General features: G+C 41.0%; 4 protein-coding genes across 4 annotated transcripts in view; all 4 read right to left on the reverse strand.

Annotated features, from left to right (window-relative positions):
• Nucleotides 1-1,830: 1,830 nt before the first annotated feature.
• Nucleotides 1,831-4,220, reverse strand: LOC127214127 (protocadherin beta-15). Its single transcript, XM_051174478.1, has one exon. It carries the CDS (start codon nt 4,213-4,215, stop codon nt 1,831-1,833), a length of 2,385 nt encoding a protein of 794 aa, XP_051030435.1. The 5' UTR covers nt 4,216-4,220.
• Nucleotides 4,221-16,094: 11,874 nt separating this feature from the next.
• LOC127214096 (protocadherin beta-14-like) overlaps nt 16,095-26,531 on the reverse strand; it is a 50,411-nt gene continuing 39,974 nt past the window's right edge. The window contains 1 exon segment of the mRNA XM_051174432.1: nt 16,095-16,491. Coding sequence (XP_051030389.1) covers nt 16,117-16,491 — 375 coding nt within the window. The 3' untranslated portion in view covers nt 16,095-16,116.
• On the reverse strand, nt 16,626-18,626 carry LOC127214139 (protocadherin beta-14-like). Its single transcript, XM_051174506.1, is given in 3 exon segments — nt 16,626-16,742; nt 16,780-17,718; nt 17,720-18,626. Coding segments are annotated over 3 exon segments (1,854 nt in total). The 5' UTR covers nt 18,518-18,626.
• LOC127214107 (protocadherin beta-11-like) lies at nt 23,222-26,216 on the reverse strand. The gene is given in 3 exon segments (XM_051174442.1): nt 23,222-25,204; nt 25,207-25,309; nt 25,311-26,216. Coding segments are annotated over 3 exon segments (2,412 nt in total). The 5' UTR covers nt 25,929-26,216; the 3' UTR covers nt 23,222-23,513.

Raw genomic sequence — 26,531 nt, forward strand, 5'->3', positions numbered from 1 at the left:
CAATTTCATCTGTCATTTGACTACATCCCATTGTAAAACCTACTTCAATATATATATATATATATATATATATATATATATATATATATATATTTCAGCCAGAGAAACAGATTTCAGAAGATACATCACAAGGAAGTGACTTATTCTACTGTGGGAATTTGCTAGGGAGTTCAAAATCTGTATGACAGGCTGAGCATTGCAGGTTGAAACACTAAACTACAAGATTCATCTATATACAGTCCTTAGGATTTTTTTCTTCATCTCTCTCTCTCTCTCTCTCTCTCTCTCTCTCTCTCTCTCTCTCTCTCTGGCTGTGTGTGTGTGTGTGTGTGTGTGTGTGTGTGTGTGTGTGTGTGTGTTCAACACAGGGTCTCACTATGTAGCTCTGACTGTCCCGAAACTCACTAGACAAGGCTGGCCTTGGACTCTGCCTAAGTCTGCCTACTAAGTGCTAGGATTAAAGGCATGTAGGCATGTGTCCCAATGCCTGGCTGTTCTTCATCTCAATGTAAAATCATCTTTGCTTTTAAAGGTCCTATCAGACCTACTCAAATGACAAGGATATACTCTCTATTTTAAGTTTAGTTTATTGACAACTTTAATTTCATTTGTAGTTTATCTTTTCAATGTAAAGTAATATTCATAGGTGCTAGGGAATAAAACTGAATGAACATCTTTGAGATGATCATTATTTTCTGATCAATTTCTTCAAATAATTCAACACCACATTAATATAACCATTATTAAAATTTGTTTGGATAGCTAATGTTAATACTATATTGCACTTTCTTCCAAATTAGTTATCAATCAGAGCAATGTCATCATCCGAAGCAAATAGATATTGGCATGCTATACCACCAGAAGCTAACCTGAGCCCAGAATTTGGGGTTTACATCAAGATTTACTCACTGTAATCAGTGATAACAACAAAATATATATAATTGTTCCTGCAGTCTACTGGCTTTACAGAAACTTCTTGAACATAGACAATCTAGGAGCAACATGCTCCAATATAATGGAGTAGATTTTATTTTCTATGTTAATTTAGACAAGGAAGAACAGGTGTTATGGATATATTTTTCATGCAACAACATTTACAGTGAAATCTTTGAAAGTACTGAAATTACCTTGTTACTTCCTGTTGGAGAATAAAAAATATAATCAGAGAATCTGGAAGAAACTTGGCATTAATGAATATGAATTTCTTCCAGAATACCACAAATAAGGCTAGAGAAGTCTTAGCTGTGCAAAAAAAAACCCCAAAACAAAAAACCTAGGGGCTTCCAATTTTAAAATGAAGTGTGATTTAAAAGAAATAGTATATTCTTCTATGGCATTACTTATTCAGGAATGTATCTTTATTTTTTGAGTCAATATGCACTTTTCATCATACAGCTCTGGCTATGCTTGAATTCTCTATTGTAGTGGATGTCCTTGAATTCCTGATAGCCTGTCTCCATCTCCATGTTCTGGAATTACAGGGTGACCCAACATAGGGCCTCCAACAAACAACACAATACTCAATAAATTTTATCTGTTCCCCTAGGCCATGAAATGTACTTTTAAAATTAGGATTGTGTGCACTAGAAAAAAATTCATATTTTGCGGGGGAGAGACTATAAAATTCAATCAGGAACATGAAGTGTCCTGATGTAAAGTGTTCAGTAACAACAGAACTGGAAAAATACTTATATAGTTAACAAACCACTAAACAAACAACACTACCTACACTAGTAGAGAAAAGGAAATACAAGTAAACATTGCCACCAAGTTTTGAAGAAAAGGGCAAAACCTAAACTGACAATTACACTGCAAGTGAAATGTGAAGTCTCATATGCCTAAAATACTTGGGAAGGATGGATTATCTCCTGATTGCCCACCACAGTTTTGGCCTAGAATATTGGAAAACATGGGCTTCAAGAATCTAAATTCATTACTTTGAGAGTCTCCGGTCAGACACACCTCATACTGGTAGTTCTGGGACAGGGTGCCCGTGCCGCTTACATCCACTAGGTGGCCAGGAAAGTGTCCCTCAGGCACAGAGCAGCCACCCAGCGAGGTTGCTCTGGCCCTCCTGCACAGCCTCACCCCCACAAACAGCAGCACAAACAAGAGGAAGAGGGAAGACACAGATGCCAAGGCAATGACCAGGTACAGAGTGACCACATACTCGTCTTGTGCAGGTTCGTGTGCCACCTCGGGCAGAGGCAGGTAGGGCTGAGAGAAGCCATCCACCACCAGCACATGCAGAGTGACACTGACAGACCTTGGAGGATCACCATTGTCCTTGACCATCAGCAACAGCCTGTGTTTGGGAGAATCACGCTCACTCAGGAGCCTGGAAATGCGCACCTCGCCATTGTGAGCCCACACGCTGAACAGTCCTGGCTCTGTGGCCTTGAGCAGCTGGAATGACAGCCAGGCATTCTGGCCAGAGTCACGGTCAACAGCCACCACCTTGGTGACCAGGTAGCCTGGCTCTGCCGCCCTGGGCAGCAGCTCAGTGCAAGGTACAGAGGCGTTCTGCAGAGGGTAGAGCACAAAGGGTGCATTGTCGTTGATGTCCAGCACCTGGACACGCACTAGTGCCTGAGTGCTGAGCGTGGGCGAGCCTTGGTCTGTGGCTCCTACACGGAACTTGAAGGTCTGCAGGGCCTCATAATCCAGCGCCCTGAGCACAAACAGCTGCCCGTTGTCTGCATTGATGGAGATGAGTGAGGAGAGGGCCAGTTGAGGGTCGTCGGTGGGCAGCACCGAGTAGGTGATGTGGGCATTGGAGCCTGAGTCTGAATCTGTGGCGCTGATGGTGCCTATGTGCAGGGCGGGGCTGTTGTTCTCCTGGACAAACAGGGTGTAGGAGGTTTTTGTAAAGACGGGGGCGTTGTCGTTGACATCGGACACCTGCACAGTTATGGTGTGCTGGGTTTTAAGTCTGGGTGTGCCTAGGTCGGTGACTGTGATGGTGATGTTGTATTCATCTCTGCTTTCTCTGTCCAGTGCTCCTTCTGTCATTATTCTATAGAAGTTCTCAACAGAAGGTTCCAGTGTAAAGGGAACACCATCCTGGATGGAACAAACCGTCCTTCCATTTTCTCCAGAATCTCGGTCTCGAATCCGAAACAGAGCCACTTCTGTCTCTGGTGAATTTTCTGGGATAGGGTTGGTGAGCGATGAAATAGTTAATTCTGGATAATTATCATTGACATCCATCACCTGAATAGAAACAGAGCATTTTCCAGAAAGCCCTCCGCCATCGGATGCTTCTATGTCTACTTCATATGAAGATGCTGTCTCAAAGTCCAGTGTTTTAATCAGTCGAATCTCTCCTGACATGGCATTTAGCTCAAAAGTTTTGCTCATCTCCTGAGAACTATGTAAAAGAGAGTATGATACTTCTCCGTTTGTCCCAGTGTCTAAATCCTTAGCCCAGACCTTAGCAACAAGGGAACCCACGGGGCTGTTCTCTAGGATTTGCACCTGATAGAGCGCCTGCACAAACTCAGGGGCATTGTCATTGACATCCAAGACAATAATCCGTATTCTCGAGGTGCCAGCCCTGGGCGGAGAACCGCCATCCAGTGCTGTCAGAGTCAATCTGAACTCTGCTTGCTCCTCACGATCAAGCTCTTTGTCCAGCACCAGCTCTGGGTATTTCCTCCCATCACCTCGGTTGCGGATGGAAACGTGGAAATGAGAATTGGTACTAAGGCTATAGTTCTTAATGCTGTTGTTGCCCACATCCAAGTCCTGAGCGCTTTTAAGTAGAAACACAGCACCAATGGGGCTGTTTTCTGTGATTTTCACGGTCATTTCTCTTTCAGGAAACTCGGGAGAATGATCATTTATGTCTCCCACTAGTAGCTCAGCTCGAAATATTTCCAGTGGTTTTTTCAGTAACACTTGGAAACGAGTGACACAGGGCTCAGTGGAGCCACACAGCTTCTCCCGGTCCAGTTTTTCATTTAATACCAGCTTCCCAGTCTGTAGATCAAGCTGCAAGCGAGATTCATTATCCTCAAAGACCACCTGGGCCCCTCGAGCAGCCAGCTCTGCAACTTCCAGCCCTAGGTCCTTAACTAGATCAGCCAAAAACGTGCCACCAGGTGTTTCCTCCAACACAAAGTAACGGTGGGGCTCCCAGCCTGCCCCAGCCACTCCCAGTAAAATTAAGATCAAAAGAACTTGCCTCTGTCTATGCTCCCATCCAGTCTTCATCTTGCTTCCACACCCAGGATGCAAGGGCTCCCAGACAGCAGTCGATCTGTCAGTTTATAACCTGTTTCGAAGTGTAGGGTAGCAGCAGTTTCTGGAGAATTAATGGTTTGAGCTCTGTCTCAGGTCTTTTCTAGCCGGAGATCTGAAGAAAAAAAAATTTCCCCCCTTTCCACGGTCGTCCTTTTTTAAGCCTTAGCCTACAGCGCCACCATGTGTTAATTTCGTTTCTCAACAGATCGCTACATGGTTCCATTCTTTTTATAGTCTATTTGGTTGTCAGGGTTTGGAAATAAATTCAATCACGAAACAACATTATTTTGATTATGTAGTCCCTCATTAAACAAAGAGAGTTCTTGTTGTTAACGTGTCAGGTTCTGAAAAATAAACGAGGAAACAACCTAGACAAGCTGTCTGCCTACTAGAAACCCTGTAGTCTGTGTTGGGGGTACTCTAGGGGAAACTGAGAAATGAAAGAAGGCATAGTACTGATTGTTCAGTCATCTTGTAAAATTAGTGACATGTAGCCATGCAATTTAAAATGCAGCATAGCATAAAGTGGGGTCAACACTTATAGGGTGTCTTTGTAATTTTATGTCTTCCAGGTAACATAAAGTTTCATAAAGGAAAAAAATTCTACAAATTAGTTCCAGTTTATGATACACTTTGTACATATGGTCAGGAACTTAAAATTTCATAAAAGTTTTTCCCTGTGGGAAAACTCATATGAAAGCACATCTTACCCCCAATTTTTCTCTCTGGTGTATTTCATCACACATACCATAGATGAATATATTTATTTACTTTGTGTAACCTTAAGTATTTCAGCATTGTTTGTTTTACTGCTGAAACCTAATATCTAAAATAATACTTGGGACTCAGTAAATATACTTGCTTAATCCATCATAGAAGAAAACACAAAATTGTGTGAATTTTCGTCTTATTGTAGATGTTTCTTGTTTTGTTGGGATCCTAACTCATTTTTATAATAAGATGGATTAACAAGACAACATTTTCCTAGGTAGCAGTTCTCTATACTTCTTCACTAGTCACTTGAAATAGCATGGAGTGTCTAAACCATCTTTCCATTAAATAAATAAAAAAAACCCTATGGCTTGTCCAAACAAAATAGTCTTTAGGCCTGGCCATGAACTTGCCTTAGTTTACCATCATTCCTATATTCAAAATTACTGATTTAGACAAAGGATTCACAGTTCCTTACCATGTTACTATACCAGTTCACAAGTTTTTGATTTGTGTTGTAGTAGCATGCTTGGTTTAATAAAAATATGAAATTAACAGGAATAATTCATTCCAGGCATGAATATCTAAGCATGCTTTTAAAGAAAACAAACCAACCAACCTTTATTGAGCTGGACTAGAAGAATCTATTAGAACACATCTTAGTTCTGTCCCCAGCCCCACCCAATAGAGACTGTTGACTTGGGGATTACTGACAAGAACGTCCTCAACAGGACCACTCGTCTGTTAGCTTTCCTTGTAACATTCCTAACAGAAAGACTAGAATAAATTTGGTTTCTATGGTGCTTTTAAAAGTAAACAGGATCAGATTGGCTCAGTTTATATTAGTACAACCTGAGTTGTACAAAATGAATTAAGCTTTGATCTTATAACTATGCTGAAGAGCGCTATTTTCAGACATCTGGCTAGTCAGATGTCACAGGAGGGATTTTTTTTTTTTTTTATGCATATAGAGTATTTTTTATTTAATTTTATATAACAAAGTCTAATTAAATGAAAACAAACATTTATACACAATATTTGGGAATTTGGGCGTCGTTCTTTCCAAACTACTTCCTGCTGGTAAGGGGCGCTGTCTTGGGGGATTCGAAGAAGATTCAGATATCCTAGCTGTAGTCTGTAGGGCTGTTTTGTCCAGCTGTTTGGAATGTAGGATCAGCTTGTACTCTGTTTCAGGCGGTCTGGTGTGATCAAACCACATTAGTCTGGAAGGAATCCACATCTTTTCATTTTCTGTGGAAACAAAAATAGAAATACTTTTCCCCAGTAACTTGTTCTTCAACTTAAATTTTGGAGTCAAAGCGTTTTTTTTTTTAATTATTTTACATGTCGATCCCAGTTCCCTCTCCTTCCCTCCCTCCCTCCCTCCCCCCAAGCCCTCCCTCCCTCCTTCCCTCCCTTTTGCCCTCTCTACCCTCTCCCATGCACTCTAAACACCCTCCCCTCCCAACCCCCCACCACAATACAATATGTAGGGGAATGCCATCCAGTTGGGGTCATGTAGATCTGACAGGTCCTGTGAAGTAGGGACTAGGGCTTCTCTCCTATCTCTAGAATAAGGCAGTTATCCCTCCATGGGGGATATGTTTGCAAAGTCCTTTTGTGCACCAGGGATACATCCTGGCTCCACTGTCTGAGGTCTCTTAGACTGCTCAGACCTTCTGGCTGAGACCCATATTCAGGGGGGTCCGAGTCAGACCCCTGTTGGCTTCCCAGCTATCAGTCTAGTGGCCCTTAGCTCCTCCTTGTTCAGGTAAGCTGTCTCTATGTACTTCTACCGCATGGTCTTGTCCTCTCCATCTGCTTCTGGGTTCTAGTTTGACTCAGTGTTTATGTATGGGTGTTTGCTCCTGTTTTCAACAGGCATTAGTTGAGGACTCCATGGAGAAGTTAGTTGTTGATCTCACTCTCCGGGAAGGGCATTTATGATAGCCTTTCCACGGAAGCTGAGATTGTTAGTTGGGAGCAGTCTTGTAGTTCCCTCGACCTTTCTTTGTGTTCAACTTTATCTTCAAACCAATATTGGCTCCCTCTTTTATGTTCTCTCTCTCTGTCTCTGTCTCTCTCTCTCTTTCCTATTTTCCATTCCTAACCAGGCTCAATCCTCACAGGAGGGATTTTTAAAATAAGTTTTGAGATAATCCAAAACATTTTAAACAATATTCATATGTACAGCAAGCTGCATGTTCATATGAAAACAATAAAAGCCTTGGAACTTCAGAGAAACTGTCTTTCCCAATTAATACCACTGTACAACAAACTCTTGCATTTTCAGTTACTCTATTTGAGATAGGAAAGCACAATGTCAGACCGAAGACACACTAATCATTCATGACATCTGTGTCACATTTCAAACTTTTCAAAAATGTTTCTGGACAATAAAGTATTTTCAAATCAATGATGGTTCATTTTGATTATCTGACAGGCTGAAAAAAGTCCACGAATGAGTAAAGTTCTGTGTCTTCATCAAAAAGTGATTTTTACAAAGAGACTAACCTTTAAGGGTTTGAACAGACTTTATCATCTCCTGAATTAGGAAATTAAAGGCAAAATGTTAACAATTCTTTATGAAGATAAAACAATGGAAAACAAAGAATGTTTAGAAAGAACAAACCTTTATCCAGAAACCATTTGAAAAGTCAACCAATTGTTAATCATATCCAAAATCATTCACAGAGGTGGAATTCTCCTCCACGCAAGGCATAACCTCATTGTTGGGAGATACAGACTTTAGGAACCAAAAATTTATGGTATCTGATACTCCAGTCAGACACACCTCATACTGGTAGCTCTGAGACAGGGTATCCGTGCCTCTGAAGTCCATAAGGTGGCCAGGAAAGTGTCCCTCAGGAACAGAGCAGCCACCCATAGCCTCCCTGGCTCTCTTGCACATCCTCGCCCCCACAAATAGCAGCACAGACAAAAGGAAGAGGGAAGACACAGACGTCAAGGCGATGACCAGGTACAGAGCGACCACATCCTCATCTTGTGCAGGTTCGTGTGCCACCTCGGGCAGAGGCAGGTAAGGCTGAGAGAAGCCATCCACCAGCAGCACATGCAGAGTGACACTGACAGACCTTGGAGGATCACCATTGTCCTTGACCATCAGCAACAGCCTGTGTTTGAGAGCATCGCGCTCACTCAACAGCCTGGAGGTGCGCACCTCGCCATTGTGAGCCCACACGCTGAACAGTCTTGGCTCCGTGGCCTTGAGCAGCTGGAAGGACAGCCAGGCATTCTGGCCTGAGTCACGGTCAACAGCCACCACCTTGGTGACCAGGTAGCCTGGCTCTGCTGCCCTGGGCAGCATCTCAGTGCAAGGTGCAGATGCATTCTGCAGAGGGTAGAGCACGAAGGGTGCATTGTCGTTGGTGTCCAGCACCTGAACACACACCAGTGCCTGACTGCTGAGTGTGGGCGAGCCTTGGTCTGTGGCACCCACGCGGAACTCGAAGGTCTGCAGGGCCTCATAGTCTAGTGCCCTGAGCGCGAACAGCTGTCCGTTGTCAGCATTGATGGAGATAAGCAATGGGAGGGCCAGCTGTGGGTCGTGGTTGGGCAGTAGCGAGTAGGTGATGTGGGCGTTGGAGCCTGAGTCTGGTATGTGTAAATAGTTGTTTGATGGAAAGTTGGGTGTTTTGGGCTGGGTAACAGTACCATTTCCACAGGAACACTTCATAGGAGACTTGCCTCGCTGCAGTACAAAGTAAATGCTTACTAGAGAATAGAGTATGATATGTACAGATTCTTAAAACAAAATGCTGTAGATTGACCTTCACCATTTTGCATGGTGTCTAATAATTTTACTTATCTAAGTCCTGATTTGCTCAGTGAGTGTTTATTAAGCATACTTGAGCTAGTGATGGTGGTAAGAATCATGGAATGAATGATAATCAGGCAGAAGCTATTTCTGCCTTGAAAAGGAGAGAAGGAAAACAAACATTTAACATGAAACAGAATGACTGCCTTGAGGAGAAAGGGTCATGCTAATATAAGATTATAGTTGAGGATCAACTAACCAATATTTGGAGGTGGAGAAGTCTTTCCTGGAGAAAGTATATTCTATCTAAACTGATACATGAAAAATAAGTGGAAGTAATCTGAACAAAAATTACATCTGACTGAGCTAGTGGTAAGAGATCACAAGTGAAGCCCTGGTCTCCAGGAAAGTAAAAACATGATGTTACAAACATAAAATGAGAGCTTTGTTTCAAAACAACTGAAATAAGATCACAGCAATAGCAGAGAGCAAGATGGATTTGGTAAAAGTTGAAATTAGAAAAGCAAGCAAAGAGTGTATAAGGCATGTCAGTGGGAATACAAGACTGTTTATATATTCAATGTTTTATTTTTAAAGACAAACCTGTTTCAAAGTGAGAATAAAATAAGAAGGAATAATATAAAAAACTGGACACAGGTAAGAGATGGTTGCAATAATAGAGGTAGAAAATGACACTGGCCTCAATTGAAAATGTTGTGATGCAGTTTTCTCTTCAAACCTATAATGGCTCCCTCTATTGTGGTATATCTCCTCCCCCCTCATCTATTCGTCCCCCTCTCTGCCCCTCATCTTTCTTCTAACTCCCTCTCCACTCACTGCTCCCTCTCAACTCCCAATATGCTCAGGAGCTCTTGTTCCTTTCCCCTTCTGTGAGGGACCTTGTATGAATCTCTTATAATCCTCTTTGTATCCTAGTTCCCTGAACATGGGTCTCAGTTAGAAGGCCTGGGAAGACTAAGGAACCTCAGATAGTGGAACTAGGATGTATCCCTGGTGCATAAAGGGACTTTGGTCGTGCACTCCCCATTGAGGGATACTCCCTTAGCCTAGAGGTAGGGAGGAGGGCCTAGACCCGACTCCAAATGACTTGACAGATTCTGATGATCCCTCCTGGAAGGCATCACCCTCCCTGTGCAATGGAGGGGGGATGGGATGGCAGGGGTGGAGGAATATGGGAGGAAGAGGGAACTGGGATTGATATGTAAAATAAAAAAACATAAAAAAGAGAAAATGTTGTGATACATTTGCACCCAAACTAGAAGATAGTATGGGATGAAGTGAAAGATCACTCATCTGTGGAGTGTTAAAATAAGGGAAAATTTATAAGATTTAAGTATTAAATGATATCAGTGCTGTTAACTGATGGTGTTAACACAGAAAGAAGATACAGAAGGGGGGATATGCATGCAGTCAGAGGGAAAGTATTCTTTCAGTTTAGGGGAAGGGGAAATGTTACGTTAAAACCCATGTAGGGTATTAAAAAATTTAAGGTGACTGCAGAACATCCCTATAGTCACATACATGATCTTCCATTATATAAATGAAACTGAGAAAAGAAGTGAGCTTCAGTGACTATAACAAGAAAAAATAAAAGATTCAAAGGCTGATATTGGGGTTCAAACTTCAAGTAGAAGAACAGAAAAAGCAAAGTAGCCAAGCTACCAGAGAGCTCTTACCTCTAACAGGGCTGGGGTGTTCCTATTCTCAATTCTCAATGTGACTGGAGCATGAGAATGCCCATATTGAATACTGAAGACCCTGTTTCTATTTTTTTATACCCTTCTAGTGCTGGGATTAAAGGCATCTGATCTATTACTCTTTTAGACTGATTCAATCTTGTTTATCCCTGGGTGGCCTTGAACTCAGAGAGATTCAACTACCTCTTAATACTGAGTCATAGGATTAAAGGTGTGTACCACCCCCTCCTAGCTTCTGGCTGCCGTTATTAAAGGTGTTGTCTGGCTTCTATGGCTTGTGGCTGACTTTGCTTTCTGAATCATCAGGCAAGCTTTAATAAATCATAAATAATATATTAACACAAGTGACAAATTTGGGACTAATTGACATAAATGGTGTTTGAAATCCTCCAAGAAAAATAATAAAACACAACTTAAGAATGCTTGAATTTCTGATTTGGGAGGATGTATCACAGTGGTACAGCACTTAATTTTCATGCACAAAGGCCTCTTGTTTGTACTTGTACTCATTTCTGGAGAGTCCTGTTGGCAGAGGGAGACAGTGACAAGGAAAAGAGGAGAGACTATATAGCCATAAGAGACTACCACTTCTAGAAAATACTTGTAGTCCTATGTTGACATTCTAGAGTAGAAATGAATGTGGAATCAGGCATGATGATGCACATTTGTTGTGCCCAAGTCTCGAAGACCACCAAGGAGACAGATTCACCGAACTGCAAATGTAAGGTTTTATTGTTTAATCCTACTCATAAGGACTTGTCTAGCAGGCTGACGCAATAGCCTCCAGAGGGACTGAATTCAGTCCCTCATCTATTGCCAGGAGATTACATCAGTAGGTATGGGTCAGATCCTGATTGGTTGGCATTTGGGGAACAATTAGGGGAATTTCCTAGAGTCAGTGCAACTGGTTTGTTAGTATTTTTCATTGGTTGGCTTTAGGTGGGAATATTTGGTGGTTTCTATGGCTTTGTCTGTTACTTGCAGGTAGCCTGTTCTCATTGGTTGGTGTTGGGAGGGAGCCTTCTGTGGTTCCTGTAGCTTTGTCCATCTTTTGGAGGTAGTCTATTGTACATAGATACCAGGAACCAAGATCCTGGATATTCTTTGTGGTCAAACACAGTAACTGAATCTAAGAGGAAGTTTGTTTTGGAGTTTTTGCTCACAACACAAGAACTAGAGGCCAGGGGACTGGATTTGTTCTGAAAGCTTTTCCATAACCTTTACTGTTATAGTTTCTCTCTGATAAGAGTTGGATGAGAACTTTGTCACATTCATACAATTTCTCCTAAGTGTGATTTATTAGAAGTGAAGCCTTTGAGTTTAGTTTACCTCTTTCACACTCATAATTATAAATTGAGTTCTTCATTGGTCTAGATAATAAAAAATAGGAGTCAGATATAGAGGAAAATTCTGAGAGATGAGTGAGAATGAGCAAGCCACCGCTACACCTTGCTGTCTTTGAGTCTCAGCAGAAAACTTAGCTCCTCTTTCTCCCTGATTATATCCTGCTTATGCCCAGCTAGCTCACTTCCTGTCTGTCTGTACAGACTTCCAGACCTCTGTAGTTAGCTAGTGGCACGCTCTATTCTCTGACCTTCAGACAGGTACAGCAAGATTTTTACCACACGTAATTCCTGCACTGGAGAAGCTGAGACAGTTTGAACCTAGTCTGGACCACACTGTTAGACTTTATCAAGAGAAGAAGAGAGAAATAATGTGGCTAGAGACTAGAAAAAGAGACAGGTCAAACTCCTAGACCACATCTGAACTAGGTATGGGTCAATAAAGAGGAAATGTATTTATTCTGATTCTTCCCTGTGATCTTTAATAGTTAAAACTAAAATGATATCAAGTTTGTTCGATTTTCTCCTTTGATGACTCTATAAAATGACAAGGTAGAATGATTCGTTAACTTCTGTTAGAACATTGAAGGCTTCTTATTTTCCATTGCGTCTACTGAGAAACATGGATCAGATTGGACAGTGTAATTGTCATATCTTGAAGTTAAATTTCTCTTTTCTGTGGTATTTTTAAAATAAAAATTTTCTTTTTCTTTGGTTTTATGAGATTACACTATGATGCTTATAGACACAAGCATCTCTGTAATGTTTTCTTTTAGATTTATAGCAATCTCTTAGATTTGTTTGCTGATGTTTCATTAATTCTATAAGTCCCCTACTATTTATTTCTTCAAATACTGTTCCAGTTAATATTTGCTCATCTGTCTTGGTGGGCAGTAGTAGTGTATACCTTTAACCCTAGTACTCAGGAGGCCAAGGCAGGAAGATCTGTGAGTTTAAGGCCAGCCTGATCTATAGAGTGAGTTCCAGGATGCCCAGGACTTCACAAAGAAACTCTGTCTCAAAACACTAAAAAAAAGGAGAGAAAACCTCATCTCTCTCTTTGTATGTCCCTTTTACTCTGCCTGTGTTTTCAATAATCTCCTCTTGTGTTTTCATTGTATTAACATTTTGAGTTACATATGTATGAATTGTATTTGAACATCTTTTATGTGGCTAAACATTTTGCTGTGTTTTTATTGTTTTCTATACTGTTTTAAATTTTGATTAATGTGTTTTACATTATGGAAGTTTAATTTTGTCCTTATCGAAGATGTCATGTTAGTGTTGATGTGTCTGCATGTGGATATATACCTGTGTGAGTGCAGGTGCTGGCAGAGGTCAGAAGAGGGAGTCAGTTTCCCTGGAGCTAGAAGTACAGTTGAACAGACAGGTATGGGTAGTGGGAATGGAATCCCACTCTTAATGCCTGAGTCAATCTCTTTAGCTCCCCATCTGTCATATTTTACAGTTTTTTTTTGTTACTTGTACATTTTCAGGTTAACTTCTATTTCAGTTAACATTTTTAGTATATTGTGGATTGCCTGATAATGATGATAATTTTACATTCTTTGCAGGCATCTTTAGCATTGTTTTGTTTCCTGCTGACTCTCATTCATAGTTTCATGTTTCCTAGGGTGAGCAGTTGTCAAGTATAGAGCATTAAGATGCAAAGCAAAAGGGTGAATAATCTATGCTTTTATTTCCTATTTGTTTTTTCCAAGGCAAGGTTCCTCTGTGTAGCTTTGAAGCCTGTCCTGAAACTTGCTCTGTAGACCAGGCTAGGCTAGAACTCACAGAGATCCACCTGCCTCTGCCTCCTGAGTGCTGAAATTAAAGGCATGCACTAACACCACCCGGTTTAGGTCATAATTTATTTTATATTAAACCTGCATTTGATTTTATCAGGACCTAAATAGCCTGTCAGTGATAGTTAATTAAGTTTAAGGCTAAAAAGTCAAGTTCAAGGCTAAAACACACATGGGCTGATGTGGTTCCAGTTTACTCTTATCTCACAAATATTGCTTTTAAGGATCCATGCTGACTAATGAGAAGGGATTCTGCAAATGATTCCATATGGTAGTTTGGTTTCCATTATATAAATCACTGACATAAAGGTTTTAATTTCCCAAGATTCTAAATGGCCCCAGGAAAATTTACACTTTGCAATTATCTATTTGTCTACATTTCAACAACAAATTTGAACTGATAATCTACCAGTGTCTTTTTCTTTTCAAGACAGAGTTTTTCTGTACAGTCCTGGCTGCCCTGGAATTTATTCTGTAGAGCAGGCCTCGGTGTGTGCACCACCACTGCCCAGTGTATATACTAGTGTCTTAATAGCTAATTGCTTCCTGTCAATGCATATTTGGACTTAATGTTAGCCATATATCCACACTGCATTGTAGCTATGAACATCTGTCTATACTCCTCTACTGAACTGTCCATCTACAGAAATTAGACCTTACAATGTCAAATATGAGTCATTTCCCAATCAAAAATAGAGACCTATCTATCTCAGAGAGATTAAAAATTATTAATAATATTTTAAAGTTACTTTTCTGTGCATGCTGAAAATTAAAATTGAACTTTGGGCATCTAAAATGCTCAGTGTGCACACATTCCCATATTTACTCTTTTTTGCTGAGAGTTGAGAGTGAAGTCAAGGCTTTATATCTATCTGCTAGGCCCACACAACTAGACGTTATATTTACACATTTCCTTCTTGTTTTTAAGATCACAGTGGATCCTTTAGAAATGGCATCTCACTCTGTAGTAGAAGCTGGTATTGAATGCACTGCATAGCATGGGTGTCCTGCTATGTCATGTCCACAGCATGTCATAGCACCTGCCTGCCAGTTTGTGACAGCTTCCTGCCTCCGTGCCTCCAGTTACAGGATTCCAATTCTAATTCTCCACTGCTTGTTTTTTTAATTTTTGAGAATGTGTCTCAGAGTTCAGGCTGGCTTTACATTCCACAGTCTCTCAGGTGCCTGGATTATAGAAATATGCCAGCATATCGACCCTCTTTCCTTCTTTATTTCCATTTAAGGGAAGCTCTCACTATGTAGCCCAAAGCAATGCTGAATTGATTTTTCTCTATCCCCCACTTGCCAAGGGCTGGGATTATGGATATGTGCCTCCATGCTTGGCTTATATTCACTTTTATTAATGGTGAGAATGAGTAAATCTAAGTCTTTTTTAACTGTTTAAAGTTTTATTTCAGGGGCCAGAGAGATGGCTCAGCAATTAAGAGCACTGGTAGCTTTTCCAGGGGGCCCAAAGTCAATCCCCAGCACCCACTTGGCAGCTCACAACTGTCTGTAATTCCAGGGGATTCCAGGGATTTGCCACCCTCACTGAGACATACATGCAGACAAAATATCAATGCACATAAAATAAAAAATAAATCATTTTAAAATCTTTATTTTAATTCCTAGGAAGTTTTTATACTGTTCTGGAAAAAAAGAAAACTATTTCATTTAGAACAAGATAATGATCTTATCTGCTTTTGCAATAAATGATGTAGAACATCATCAATTTTAACCAAGCCAACAAAATAGTGTATTTAAAAATGAGAAAACAGCAGGATCAAGACATAGAATATTTTGAGAATTAGAAAGCATCTTTAGAAAATAGATAAGGAAAACTTTCTAGAGCAATTAATATTAAATGTAGGTCACATGAACAGAAATCAATTCTTGAAAATACTAGGACACAAAGGCTCTACGACTGCATATGAAGGGATAGCATTTTACATCTTTTATGATGAAAAAAATCTAATAGAAAATACTGTGAATGACCCAATATAACTTCTAAGCAGATGCAGCAGCATTTAAAATCTCTGCTTGCTGGGATTTAACAGTATGTTGGAGTAACTCTCGTATATGGTAACATTTGCCCCCTTTTAGTTCGCTACTCACCTTTCTCCCTCCCAGGGACAGTAAACATCAGCTCAACACATTTACTCTCAATACTTTAACCAGCGCTTCCATTTCTGTGTCTTGCATAATAAACAGCAGAACTGTTAACACATAACTTCAACAAAAACAAACAAAACAAAAGGTGCAGATTGTTTCTTTACGTCACTGTAGCCCCATAAAGATTTTTAAAACTACTGTGAGAAAAACGAAAACGCATGCAGCACCAACAAAACATCAAATCCATTACAGACTAAGAAAAAAAGCATCTGCAATCTATTAATAAAAGAAAAAATGAAAACGCATGCAGCATCAACAAAATATAAAATTCATTACAGACTAAGAAAAAAAGCATCTGCAATCTATTAATAAAAGAAAAAATATTAAGACTTTAAAGGAGATTTTCATTGTATATTAAATCCAAGACTATCCGTAAAGTTTTCCTTTTCTTGCATATTAGAACTGGTTTCGTGAAGTTGAAGACTGGGGATGACCGGCTTCAGGAATTTGAATTCATTTGTCCCAGTACCTCCCATCAGACACACCTCATACTGGTAGCTCTGGGACAGGGTTCCTGCCCCACTGACATCCACTAGGTGGCTAGGAAAGTGTCGCTCAGGCACTGTGCAACCACCCATAGAGGCCGCCCTGGTCCTCCTGCACAGCCTCACACCCACGAACAACAGCACAGACAAGAGGAAGATAGAAGATACAGAAGCCAAGGCAATGACCAGATACAGCGTGAGTGCATCTTCGTCGTGTGCGGGTTCCTGTGCCACCTCCGGCAGAGGCAGGTAGGGCTGAGAGAAGCCATCCACCACCAGCACATGCAGAGTGACACTGGCAGACATCTGAGGATTGCCATTGTCCTTGACCACCAGCAACAGCCTGTGCTTGGGAGCATCGCGCTCACTCAGCAGCCTGGAGGTGTGCACCTCACCATTGTGAGCCCACACACTGAACAGCCCTGGCTCCGTGGCCTTGAGCAGCTGGAAGGACAGCCAGGCATTCTGGCCAGAGTCGCGATCCACTGCCACCACCTTGGTGACCAGGTAGCCTGGTTCTGCCGCCCTGGGCAGCAGCTCAGTGCAGGGAGCAGAGGCATTCTGCAGAGGGTAGAGCACGAAGGGCGCATTGTCATTGGCGTCCAGCACGAGCACGCGCACCAGCGCTTGGCTGCTGAGTGCAGGCGAACCTTGGTCTGTGGCTCCCACGCGGAACTCGAAAGTCTGTAGGGCCTCATAGTCCAGAGCTCTGAGCGTGAACAGCTGCCCGTTGTCAGCATTGATGGAAATGAGAGAGGAGAGGGCCAGCTGCCGGTCGTGGGTGGACAGCAGCGAGTAGGTGATGTGGGCATTGGAGCCTGAGTCTGAGTCTATGGCACTGATGGTGCCTATGTGCAGGGCAGGACTGTTGTTCTCCTCGACAAACAGGGTGTAGGAGGTTTGTGTGAAGGCGGGGGCGTTGTCGTTGACATCAGACACCTGCACTGTTATGGTGTACTGGGTTGTGAGCCTGGGTGTGCCCATGTCGGTGACTGTGATGGTGATGTTGTACTCAGCTCTGCTCTCTCTGTCCAGTGCTTTTTCAGTAAGTAGAGTGAAAAAGTTCTTGAAGGTGGGTTTCAGGATGAATGGAAGGTCATCCTCAATAGAGCAAAGAATTTTTCCATTGTCCCCAGAGTCTTGATCTCGGACACTGAAAAGAGCGACCAGGGTCTCGGAAGCATTCTCTGGAATTGTCTTTGTAATTGATGACATGGTCACTTCTGGAGCATTGTCATTAATATCTAATACTTTGACTAAAAGAGTGCATTTTGCTGAAAGACCTCCACCATCTGTTGCTTGGATATTTACAGAATAGGATTGTATTACTTCAAAATCCAGTAATGACCTCAGGTTGACTTCCCCAGATGCTGGGTTGATGTCGAAGGTTTTTCTAATAACTTCTGATGTATGCAAAAATGAATATGATATTGTCCCATAATTTCCTGAATCTAAATCTTTTAGCAGAGATGGCAATAATACTGGAACCAATGGGCATGTCTTCTGGGACCTGAACCTCATATAAACTCTCGGCAAACTCAGGAACATTATCATTGATATCCAATACCTTTATGAGAATGGATGTTGTCCCAGACCTGGGTGGAGACCCACCATCCAGTGCTGTAAGTGTCAATCTAAGCTCAGATTCCTCCTCATGGTCTAAAGCTCTGTCTAGAACCAGCTCCGGATATATCTTTCCATTACCATTATCATGACTTTTAACATAGAAATGAGAATTGGGGCCAATGCTGTAGTCCTGTAGACTGTTGCTTCCTATGTCCAGATCTTGTGCATTCTCCATTAAGAATGTGGATCCAATAGTTGCACTTTCTGGTATTTTAATAGTTATTTCCTTATCCAGGAACTTGGGGGGGTGATCATTTATATCTCTGACATGCAGCTCAGCTCGATAAAACTGTAGAGGGTTTTCCAGTACCACCTGAAAAGGCATCATGCAGGGCTGGGTGGAGCCACACAGCTCTTCCCGGTCCAGTCTCTCACTCAAGAGCATATCTCCGGTCAGCAAATCAAGGTGTAAATGCTTTTTATTATCATCTGACACTACTCTGGCCTCCCTGGAGGACAGCTCCGCAACCCCCAGGCCCAGATCCCTTGCCAGATTAGCCACAAAAGAGCCAGCTTCTGTTTCCTCCTCTACAGAATAGTGCAAAGAGTCGGTACTCGCCCAAGACAATCCCAGCAAAACAAAGAAAACCAAGACTTGCCTTTTCCACAGAATGAGCGTCCTTCTAGTTCCCATAGTTCCTGCAGTTGACCTCCTTTGTTCCAAAATTAAATTTGGTCCCAATTTGGAGAGACGAAGATCCGATTTTTCTATTGAAAATCCCTTGGCAGCTCTGTAGGTGAATCTCCTGAAATATCGCCTTTCTCAATGAATTGGCTGTTCTCTCGTCCTCTGGACGGCAGAACACACAGAGCGGCCTATGCACTATTTCATCTTATCCTATAGCGCCACCATGTGTCTCTGTGAATTTTTTCATTTAATATTTTTCTCCCAAATCAATCTGTAAATACACCTATCTAGAATATTCAAAAGTAAGTTTCACATAGACTATGTATATCTCTAAATATTCATTATTTCTAGTTACCAATTCCCTTCAAATATAATTATAACATTATTACCATAATTGACATATTTAGAAATAATTCTTAGATATAACTTACAATTCAGTCTTTTTGGACTCTCCTACTTTTCTACAAAATGTCTCTTGTTGGCTTGTTTGGATTAGGGTCCAAACAAAGTCCACACTCCCAATCAAACAACTCATTCTTTGAATGTCCAACTCAAAACAGGATCATTAAAATTCCCCCAAATAAATAAATAATATTTATTTCTAGACAACTCTTTAGTAGTTGCAAATATATACTTCCTCTCTGGTAAATATTTGTTGGGATGAGTCCATAATATAACTAGTAACTCCATTACATTGTACTCTCTCTCATGTAAGTCAGGAAAAATATAAAACATACTACTTTTGCTAGCAGTTAACTTAAACCATGGAAGCATTAGATTTCTTGATTTTATATTTATAAAATATTAGGGTATAGTGGTGCATGCCTTTAATCCCAGAACTCAGAGGCAGGGGCATCTCTAAGAGTCTGAGGTCTGCCTGGTCTACATAGTGAGCTCCATACCAGTGAAGACTATGTAGTGGGACATTATCTAAAAACACATGTGCACATATGCATATACACATATCTACATATATGTATATATATATATATATGTGTGTGTGTGTGTGTGTGTGTGTGTGTGTGAAGATATGATGCAAATAAGATGATCTGTTTTATACAACTTCCAAACTGGAAAATTGATAAGCTAGCATTTAAAATATAACAATGCATAGGTAAAGAATATTGGAAACATAGAAAAGATAAGTAACTATGACCTAGGGCATGGGTAATATTTGGGAATATAGGTTTTGGAACCAATATGTCAACATATATTCCTGGTACTATCACTCATTACCTATAGACCTGGTCAAATTATATACCTTTGTTTCCCTGCCTATTAAAAATAAGATGCTGATAGTGTTACCTCCTAAGTTCATTACCACAGAAACTAATGGGTTTAAACATAAAGAAGTAACTAGATGTTAAGGGAAAATAATCGAAATATAGGGAGGCAGCTTGGAAGTGGTATGTGTTCAGTATGCTAATTGGGGTTCAGATTCAATCCCTAAGTCCAAAACAATAAAATTATAAAAACAAAAAAGCATAACATATCCTCAAAATTTCATTTGTATTGAGTATGTAAGACTTTCCATTGTTATCAGGCATTGGGTATTGTAAATAATCCAGGGATACTTTAAAATATACGAGTGAGTGCTTGTGTAGGTCATGGAGAAGTGCTACTCTTATTTTGGAAATACATGGGCATTTGTAAAATTTTTGTACACAGAATACTAGAACCAATGTTCACTTACAGAAAAAAGGAAAATAGGCATCTTTATTAAAACAAAGAAGACCCAGGGTTTAAAATCAGTCTTTGAAAGGCAAACAGAATTTTAAGAAAATGAGAATAAGGAACATCAGAAAATAATCTGAATTCGAGGAAAAAGTAAATAGTAAAATTGTGCATTGTATGTAAGGCAGTATTTGTGTACGACTCTGAAAACATCTGCTAAAATATGTACCATGCTTCTATGTGTGTCCAAACACATGGTGTGGGTGGTTTGAATGATACTGCCTGCTCTGGACTCCTATGTTTGAATATTTGGTCCCCAGTTGGTGGAATTATTTGGGAAGGATTAGGAGCCATGGATTGTTGGAGAAAGAGTATCTCTTTGGGCAGACTTTGAGGCTTAGAAAGACTCATGAAATTCCCATTATTTTCTCTCTGTCTCAAATTTGCAGATCAAGATGTGAGTTCTCAGGCTGTTCCTGCCACCAGACACTTGCTCCACCATCATGGGCTCTAACTCTCTAAAAACATAAGCCTCAAGGTAAGCACTTTTAGAAATAAGTTGCCCTTGGTTATGTTTTATCACAGCAACTGAGCTGATCTGTTTGCGCCTCCCTTGACCATGGCAATTTCACAGATGGACTGAGAGCAGAGTTTTTGTTTACTACTTTCTTGTCTGGGACAGAAGAGGTATAAATAGTCATCTTCTCCCAAAGCCATCTAGAATATAGATATGATAGTGAGAAGTTACAGCCATACAGACTATAAGTTTGCCATGGGGAATGTTGGAACAGTCACTTGGAGTGAAGTCTAGAAGGACCACAAGAAGCAAAGCTGCTCTATTTATATAGCCATTTGCATTGACACTGTTACACAAAAGAGGAAGCCTTTTACAAAGCAGTGTGTAGTTGCCTTTCTTTGATTTGGTAATATAGCATTACATAATGTATGCAAACATCTCTTATGCCCTTAAAAATACCACTTTCAAAAGAATTGTTGCAAGGAAAATGGAAACCAACCTTGGTTAAGAAGTTTGAGGATTGTGAAAGCAAAGGAATGTAGGAAATCCTTCCAAGGCTGAACAAGCCTTGGAAAGCAAGCCAGTAAGCAGCACTCCTCAATGGCCTCTGTGCCAGCTCTTGCCTCCAGGTTCCTATGCTGTTTGAGGCCCTGCCCTGACTTCCTTCAGTGATGAACATTGATGAGGAAGCATACGCCTAATAAACCCTGTCTTCCCCAAGTTGTTTTGGTCATGGTGTTTCATCACAGTCATATAACTGTAACTAAGAGTGTATATCGTATTACATTTATTTTATTGCTCATTTATAACAATTTCATTATATGGAAATACTTTATTTGGTTTATCTAGTTATCAGTTGATGTGTATTTGGGGTGTTTAACTTTTTAGTACTAAGTACAACACTAATATGGATATTTGTTTGTAAATGGTTTTGTGTAGATGCATGTTATTTCTTTAGATCAGTATATAGGAATTGAAATTGTAATAGAAGACACACACACACACACACACACACACACTGATGCATGTGAAGTGATTATGTACTAATTTTTGTTGTTGTTGTTTTACTTCTGTAATCTTTGGATCATGTCTGGCATGCTATAATGCTTTAATTGGTCCTCCACTAATCTATTCCCCCACTCAGTACCATAATGACAGGAGGTAATCTTAATACTTGGTTTTGATTTACTGTTATTCTGTGATTTTCGTTCTCTATACAAAGACATTTTCATTTAAAGGAGAAAACCCGCTTTAACTTCTACTTCTTAAAGTGGGAAATTAAATTTAACTAGCCCATATCCACATTTTGCCTGGATGCATAGACCAATGGGCTGATAATGAAATTCTAGCATTCAAAAATTATAAATACTGAATTGTCTTGGACATTCGAGGCATGTTAATTAACTAATTAAAAATTAGTTTAAAAATATACAATGTTAAATATCTTCAAGAGGAAGATTGGATTGGAAACATCATCACTTAGTCCTTCCCCCCACTATTACCCTTATGCCTTACTACTTTTCCATGATAATTAATTTTCTCATCTACATTTTCCTCCTCCTATACGTATAGACTTTAGACTTTTAAGGAAACTTATTGGAAACTTCATCTCCCATCCATTATATTTTTCCCTGTAGAGTTGTCAGACTATCAAGGGCAAGAGCCATTATAGGCTGCCCCCCTCTCAACACAAGATAAACTCCCCTCTGTGTGTCAGTTGAACTTAATTTTTTTAAAATTAGAATATAAATAATGATCTCTTCAAACTCTCAGTGCTACACATGTATGACATTTTCATACATCCAAAATAAAGTGGTCACCAACTTTTTGGATGCTACTCTTCAGTAGAGTTTGTGACTGACTTAGCGGCTTGTGACCATATCAGGAAGTTTAAGCAATAGTAAAATAGTAAATCTCAAGTTCACAATAGGCTAAGTACTGAGAACAAAACATTTCTTCCTGTTAGGTTTGAATGTTGGATAATACACACACAGCATGTTTTTACATGTTAATTAGTATTCAGTGCATGTTCATTTATTTCAGAGAGAACATGAGCAAATTTATATATTATCTCACAGGCTTACTTTATTCTATCCAAACTATTTTTTAGGTACCTGTACATCTGGCTTACATTCTGTTTTTGTGACATTAGTAAAACATTTGTAAAATTAAAACCTCATATTCCAAGATTCTGCAAGTGGCTACAGTATTCATGTGCTTATTATTAAATAGACTACCACTGTCCCCACTTGTTTATTTTGTGTTGTGAACTATTTGGAGTCCTATCACTGAGCCATCTCCAGAATCACTATGGTCTCCCTTTCAAAAAGCTTAATGGTTGTATCATAGTATAAATTTTCCAATATATTACTATAGTCAATAGTAACAAACATTTAAAATAATATCTAAGGTAGCGTGATTTTAAAAACAAACTTACTTGAAAAATAGCATCCATAATAATAAGACACAAGAAAAATCCCACAAAGGGAGTCAAGGAATGGTACACTTGAACATTTCAATTGTTCCTGAAGTGGTTTGTTTATTTCATCATAAGCAAAGTGAAGGTAAAGTGCAACTGGAAAAGACAGATGGGGGTGATTTTGTGTTAAGGAGGAAAATTCGTTACAAGTTAGGACATCCTAGAGAACTGGCCACAAAACAAACTACAATCTTACTACCAGTGCTGACATAAATTGAAAAGTGGGAGGGACAAAATAAGATGCAAACACTAGGAGATTTGAAGATCATGCAAAATGGGAGAAATACTCATCGAATGGAATAGCCATAAGATGCAATACATATGATATACCATCAGTTATGGTCACTAAATAACCCCAAACTATTGTAGAGAGTAGGACTTTCCTCTATTTCTTTCCCAGGGAACTGGTGTGGTAGATTGGGGGAAATTGGCTTCAGAAATTTGAACTCATCAGTCCCAGTACCTCCCATCAGACACACCTCATACTGATAGCTCTGGGACAGTGTCCCCGCACCACTGACATCCACCAGATGGCTAGGAAAGTGTCCCTCAGGAACAGAGCAGCCACCCATAGAGGCTGCCCTGGACCGCCTGCATAGCCTCACCCCTACAAACAATAGCACAAACAAGAGGAAGAGCGAAGACACAGACGTCAACGCAATGACCAAGTACAAAGTCAATACGTCTTTTTCCTGTGTGGGGCTGTGTGCCACCTCAGGCAGAGGCAGGTAGAGCTGAGAGAAACCATCCACCACCAGCACATGCAGAGTGACACTGGCAGACCTCTGAGGATTGCCATTGTCCTTGACCAGCAGCAGCAGCCTGTGCTTGGGAGCATCACGCTCACTCAGCAGCCTGGAGGTGCGCACCTCGCCATTGTGAGCCCACACACTGAACAGCCCAGGCTCCGTGGCCTTGAGCAGCTGGAAGGACAGCCAGGCATTCTGGCCAGAGTCACGGTCCACAGCCACCACCTTGGTGACCAGGTAGCCCGGCTCTGCTGCCCTGGGCAGCAGCTCAGTGCAAGGTGCCGATGCGTTCTGCAGAGGGTAGAGCACAAAGGGCGCATTGTCATTGGCGTCCAGCACGAGCACGCGCACCAGGGCCTGGCTGCTGAGTGCTGGAGAGCCTTGGTCTGTGGCTCCCACTTGGAATTCGAAGGTCTTCAGGGCCTCATAGTCCAGAGCCCTAAGCGCGAACAGCTGCCCATTGTCTGCATTGATGGAGATAAGCGAGGAGAGGGCCAGTTGTGGGTTGTGGGTGGGCAGCAGCGAGTAGGTGATGTGGGCATTGGAGCCTGAGTCTGAATCTGTGGCGCTGATGGTGCCTATGTGCAGGGCGGGGCTGTTGTTCTCCTGAACAAATAGGGTGTAGGAGGTTTGTGTGAAGGCGGGGGCGTTGTCGTTGACATCAGACACCTGCACAATTATGGTGTGTTGGGTTGTGAGTCTGGGTGTGCCCAGGTCGGTGACCGTGATGGTGATGTTGTACTCAGCTCTGCTTTCTCTGTCCAGTGAGCCCTCCGTTTCTAAGTGATAATAATTTTCAATCGAAGACTTTAGCACAAACGGGAGGTCCTCCGGAATAGAACATACTATTCTGCTGTTCTCTCCTGAGTCCTTGTCTTGGATACTAAAAACCATAACTAAAGTATCCGGGGTATTTTCTGGGATTGGACTGGTAAATGATGACACATCAATTTCAGGAAAATTGTCATTAACATCCATCACCTGAATTCTTACTGTAGATTTCCCAAAAAGTCCTCCCCGATCTGTAGCTTTAACAATTATTGAGTAGGATTCAGTTGTTTCAAAGTCCAAATATCCTATTAATCGTATTTCTCCAGAGTTTTTATTAATTGCAAATTTCTTTTGGATATCCTCTGATGCATGAGAAAAGGCATAGGATACTTCACCATTAATTCCGGAGTCTAGATCCCAAGCTGACACAGTGGTAACCAGTGAGCCAAGGATGTTATTTTCTGGAATCTTCACTTCATAGAACATGTGCTCAAACTCGGGGAGTTGTCATTAATATCTATGACTTCCACCCGAACCAAGGCAGTCCCAGACCTGGGTGGAGTCCCACCATCCAAAGCAGTGAGGATGAGACTGTGCTCAGGCTGCTCCCTCGTAATCCAGTGCCTTGTCCAAAACTAACTCTGGATATATCTTGCCATCAGGATTAACTCTCATTGTAACATGAAAATGGGAGTTCTGGCTTATCACATAATTTTTCACAGCATTGGTTCCTACATCTAAATCTGTCGCACTTTCTAGTAAGAACACAGCACCAACAGGGCTATTCTCTGGGATTTCTAGAACCATTTCCTTTTCCAAGAATACTGGGGAGTTGTCATTGATATCCTTGACCTCCAACTCAACTTGCAAAATCTGTAAGGGATTTTTCATTAACACCTGGAAATGCAGCATGCAGAACTCGGAGGAGCCACACAGCACCTCCCTGTCTAGAGGTTCACTTAGGAGCAAATCTCCTGAATTTATGTTCAATTGCAAAGGCAGTTTGTTATCTTTAGAGACCACTTGAGCCCCGCGTGAAGACAGTTCACCCAACTCAAGCCCCAGGTCCTTTACCAGATTGACTACTAAGGCCCCACTCAGCGTCTCCTCCACCACAGAAAGTCTCCCAGGCCTACCGTGTGCTTGAGCTATTCCCAGCAAAACAAAGAGAAGCAGGACTTGCCTTGCTTGCCTGGTCTGCAGACAGCTTTCCTGTGGGTTCTCCATTACTCCTTTCCAGCACGCTTTTGAAAGAATCACTTCTGCTCCACCACGCAGTTCTGTAAAATGTGCCCTTTTATTTGTCCACAGGATCCTCAGAATCCGAAGGATAAACCGTTTCTTGGTAGCACCTCCATGACTTGTTATTTCTTCCTAGTTTTCCGTGCTCACTGGGGCTGAGTGTCTGCAGCATTTAATGTAATTTCTTTTCAGTAGCATTATCCTGCAGCGCCACCATGTGTTTTCTCCGATTTTCACAGTTTGATGAATGCTACTTAAATTCCATTTGCATCGAATGTCCCCCAGAAACAAACATTTATTGTTTATGCGGTTACTAGTGTATTTTTCATTAGTGTTCCTCTATTGCACATGGTGATGTTAGTACTTGTTTAAAAGCATTTGTTAAGTATCTCAGGAATATTGTTAAGTTTAATACATCCCTTCCTACCAGGCCTTTCGCAGTTGGAAAGGGAAAGAAAAAGCGTCCATGGAAAGTTTCAAGAGGTTCTCGTAGGGTTACGAAACTGAATGAGCCAGTAGATGGTACACGTTAAGGAACATATTATATAAATTCATAGTTTTGTTCCAGTTTCTTGCAAGTGACAAAAA

Source organism: Phodopus roborovskii, unplaced genomic scaffold (assembly GCF_943737965.1).
Source record: "Phodopus roborovskii unplaced genomic scaffold, PHOROB, whole genome shotgun sequence".
Taxonomy (NCBI): Eukaryota; Metazoa; Chordata; class Mammalia; order Rodentia; family Cricetidae; genus Phodopus; species Phodopus roborovskii.

What these genes read in the sequence shown, in the direction of transcription:
- LOC127214127 (XM_051174478.1), bottom strand. Translation starts at nt 4,215, where the DNA reads ATGAAGACTGGATGGGAGCATAGACAGAGGCAAGTTCTTTTGATCTTA.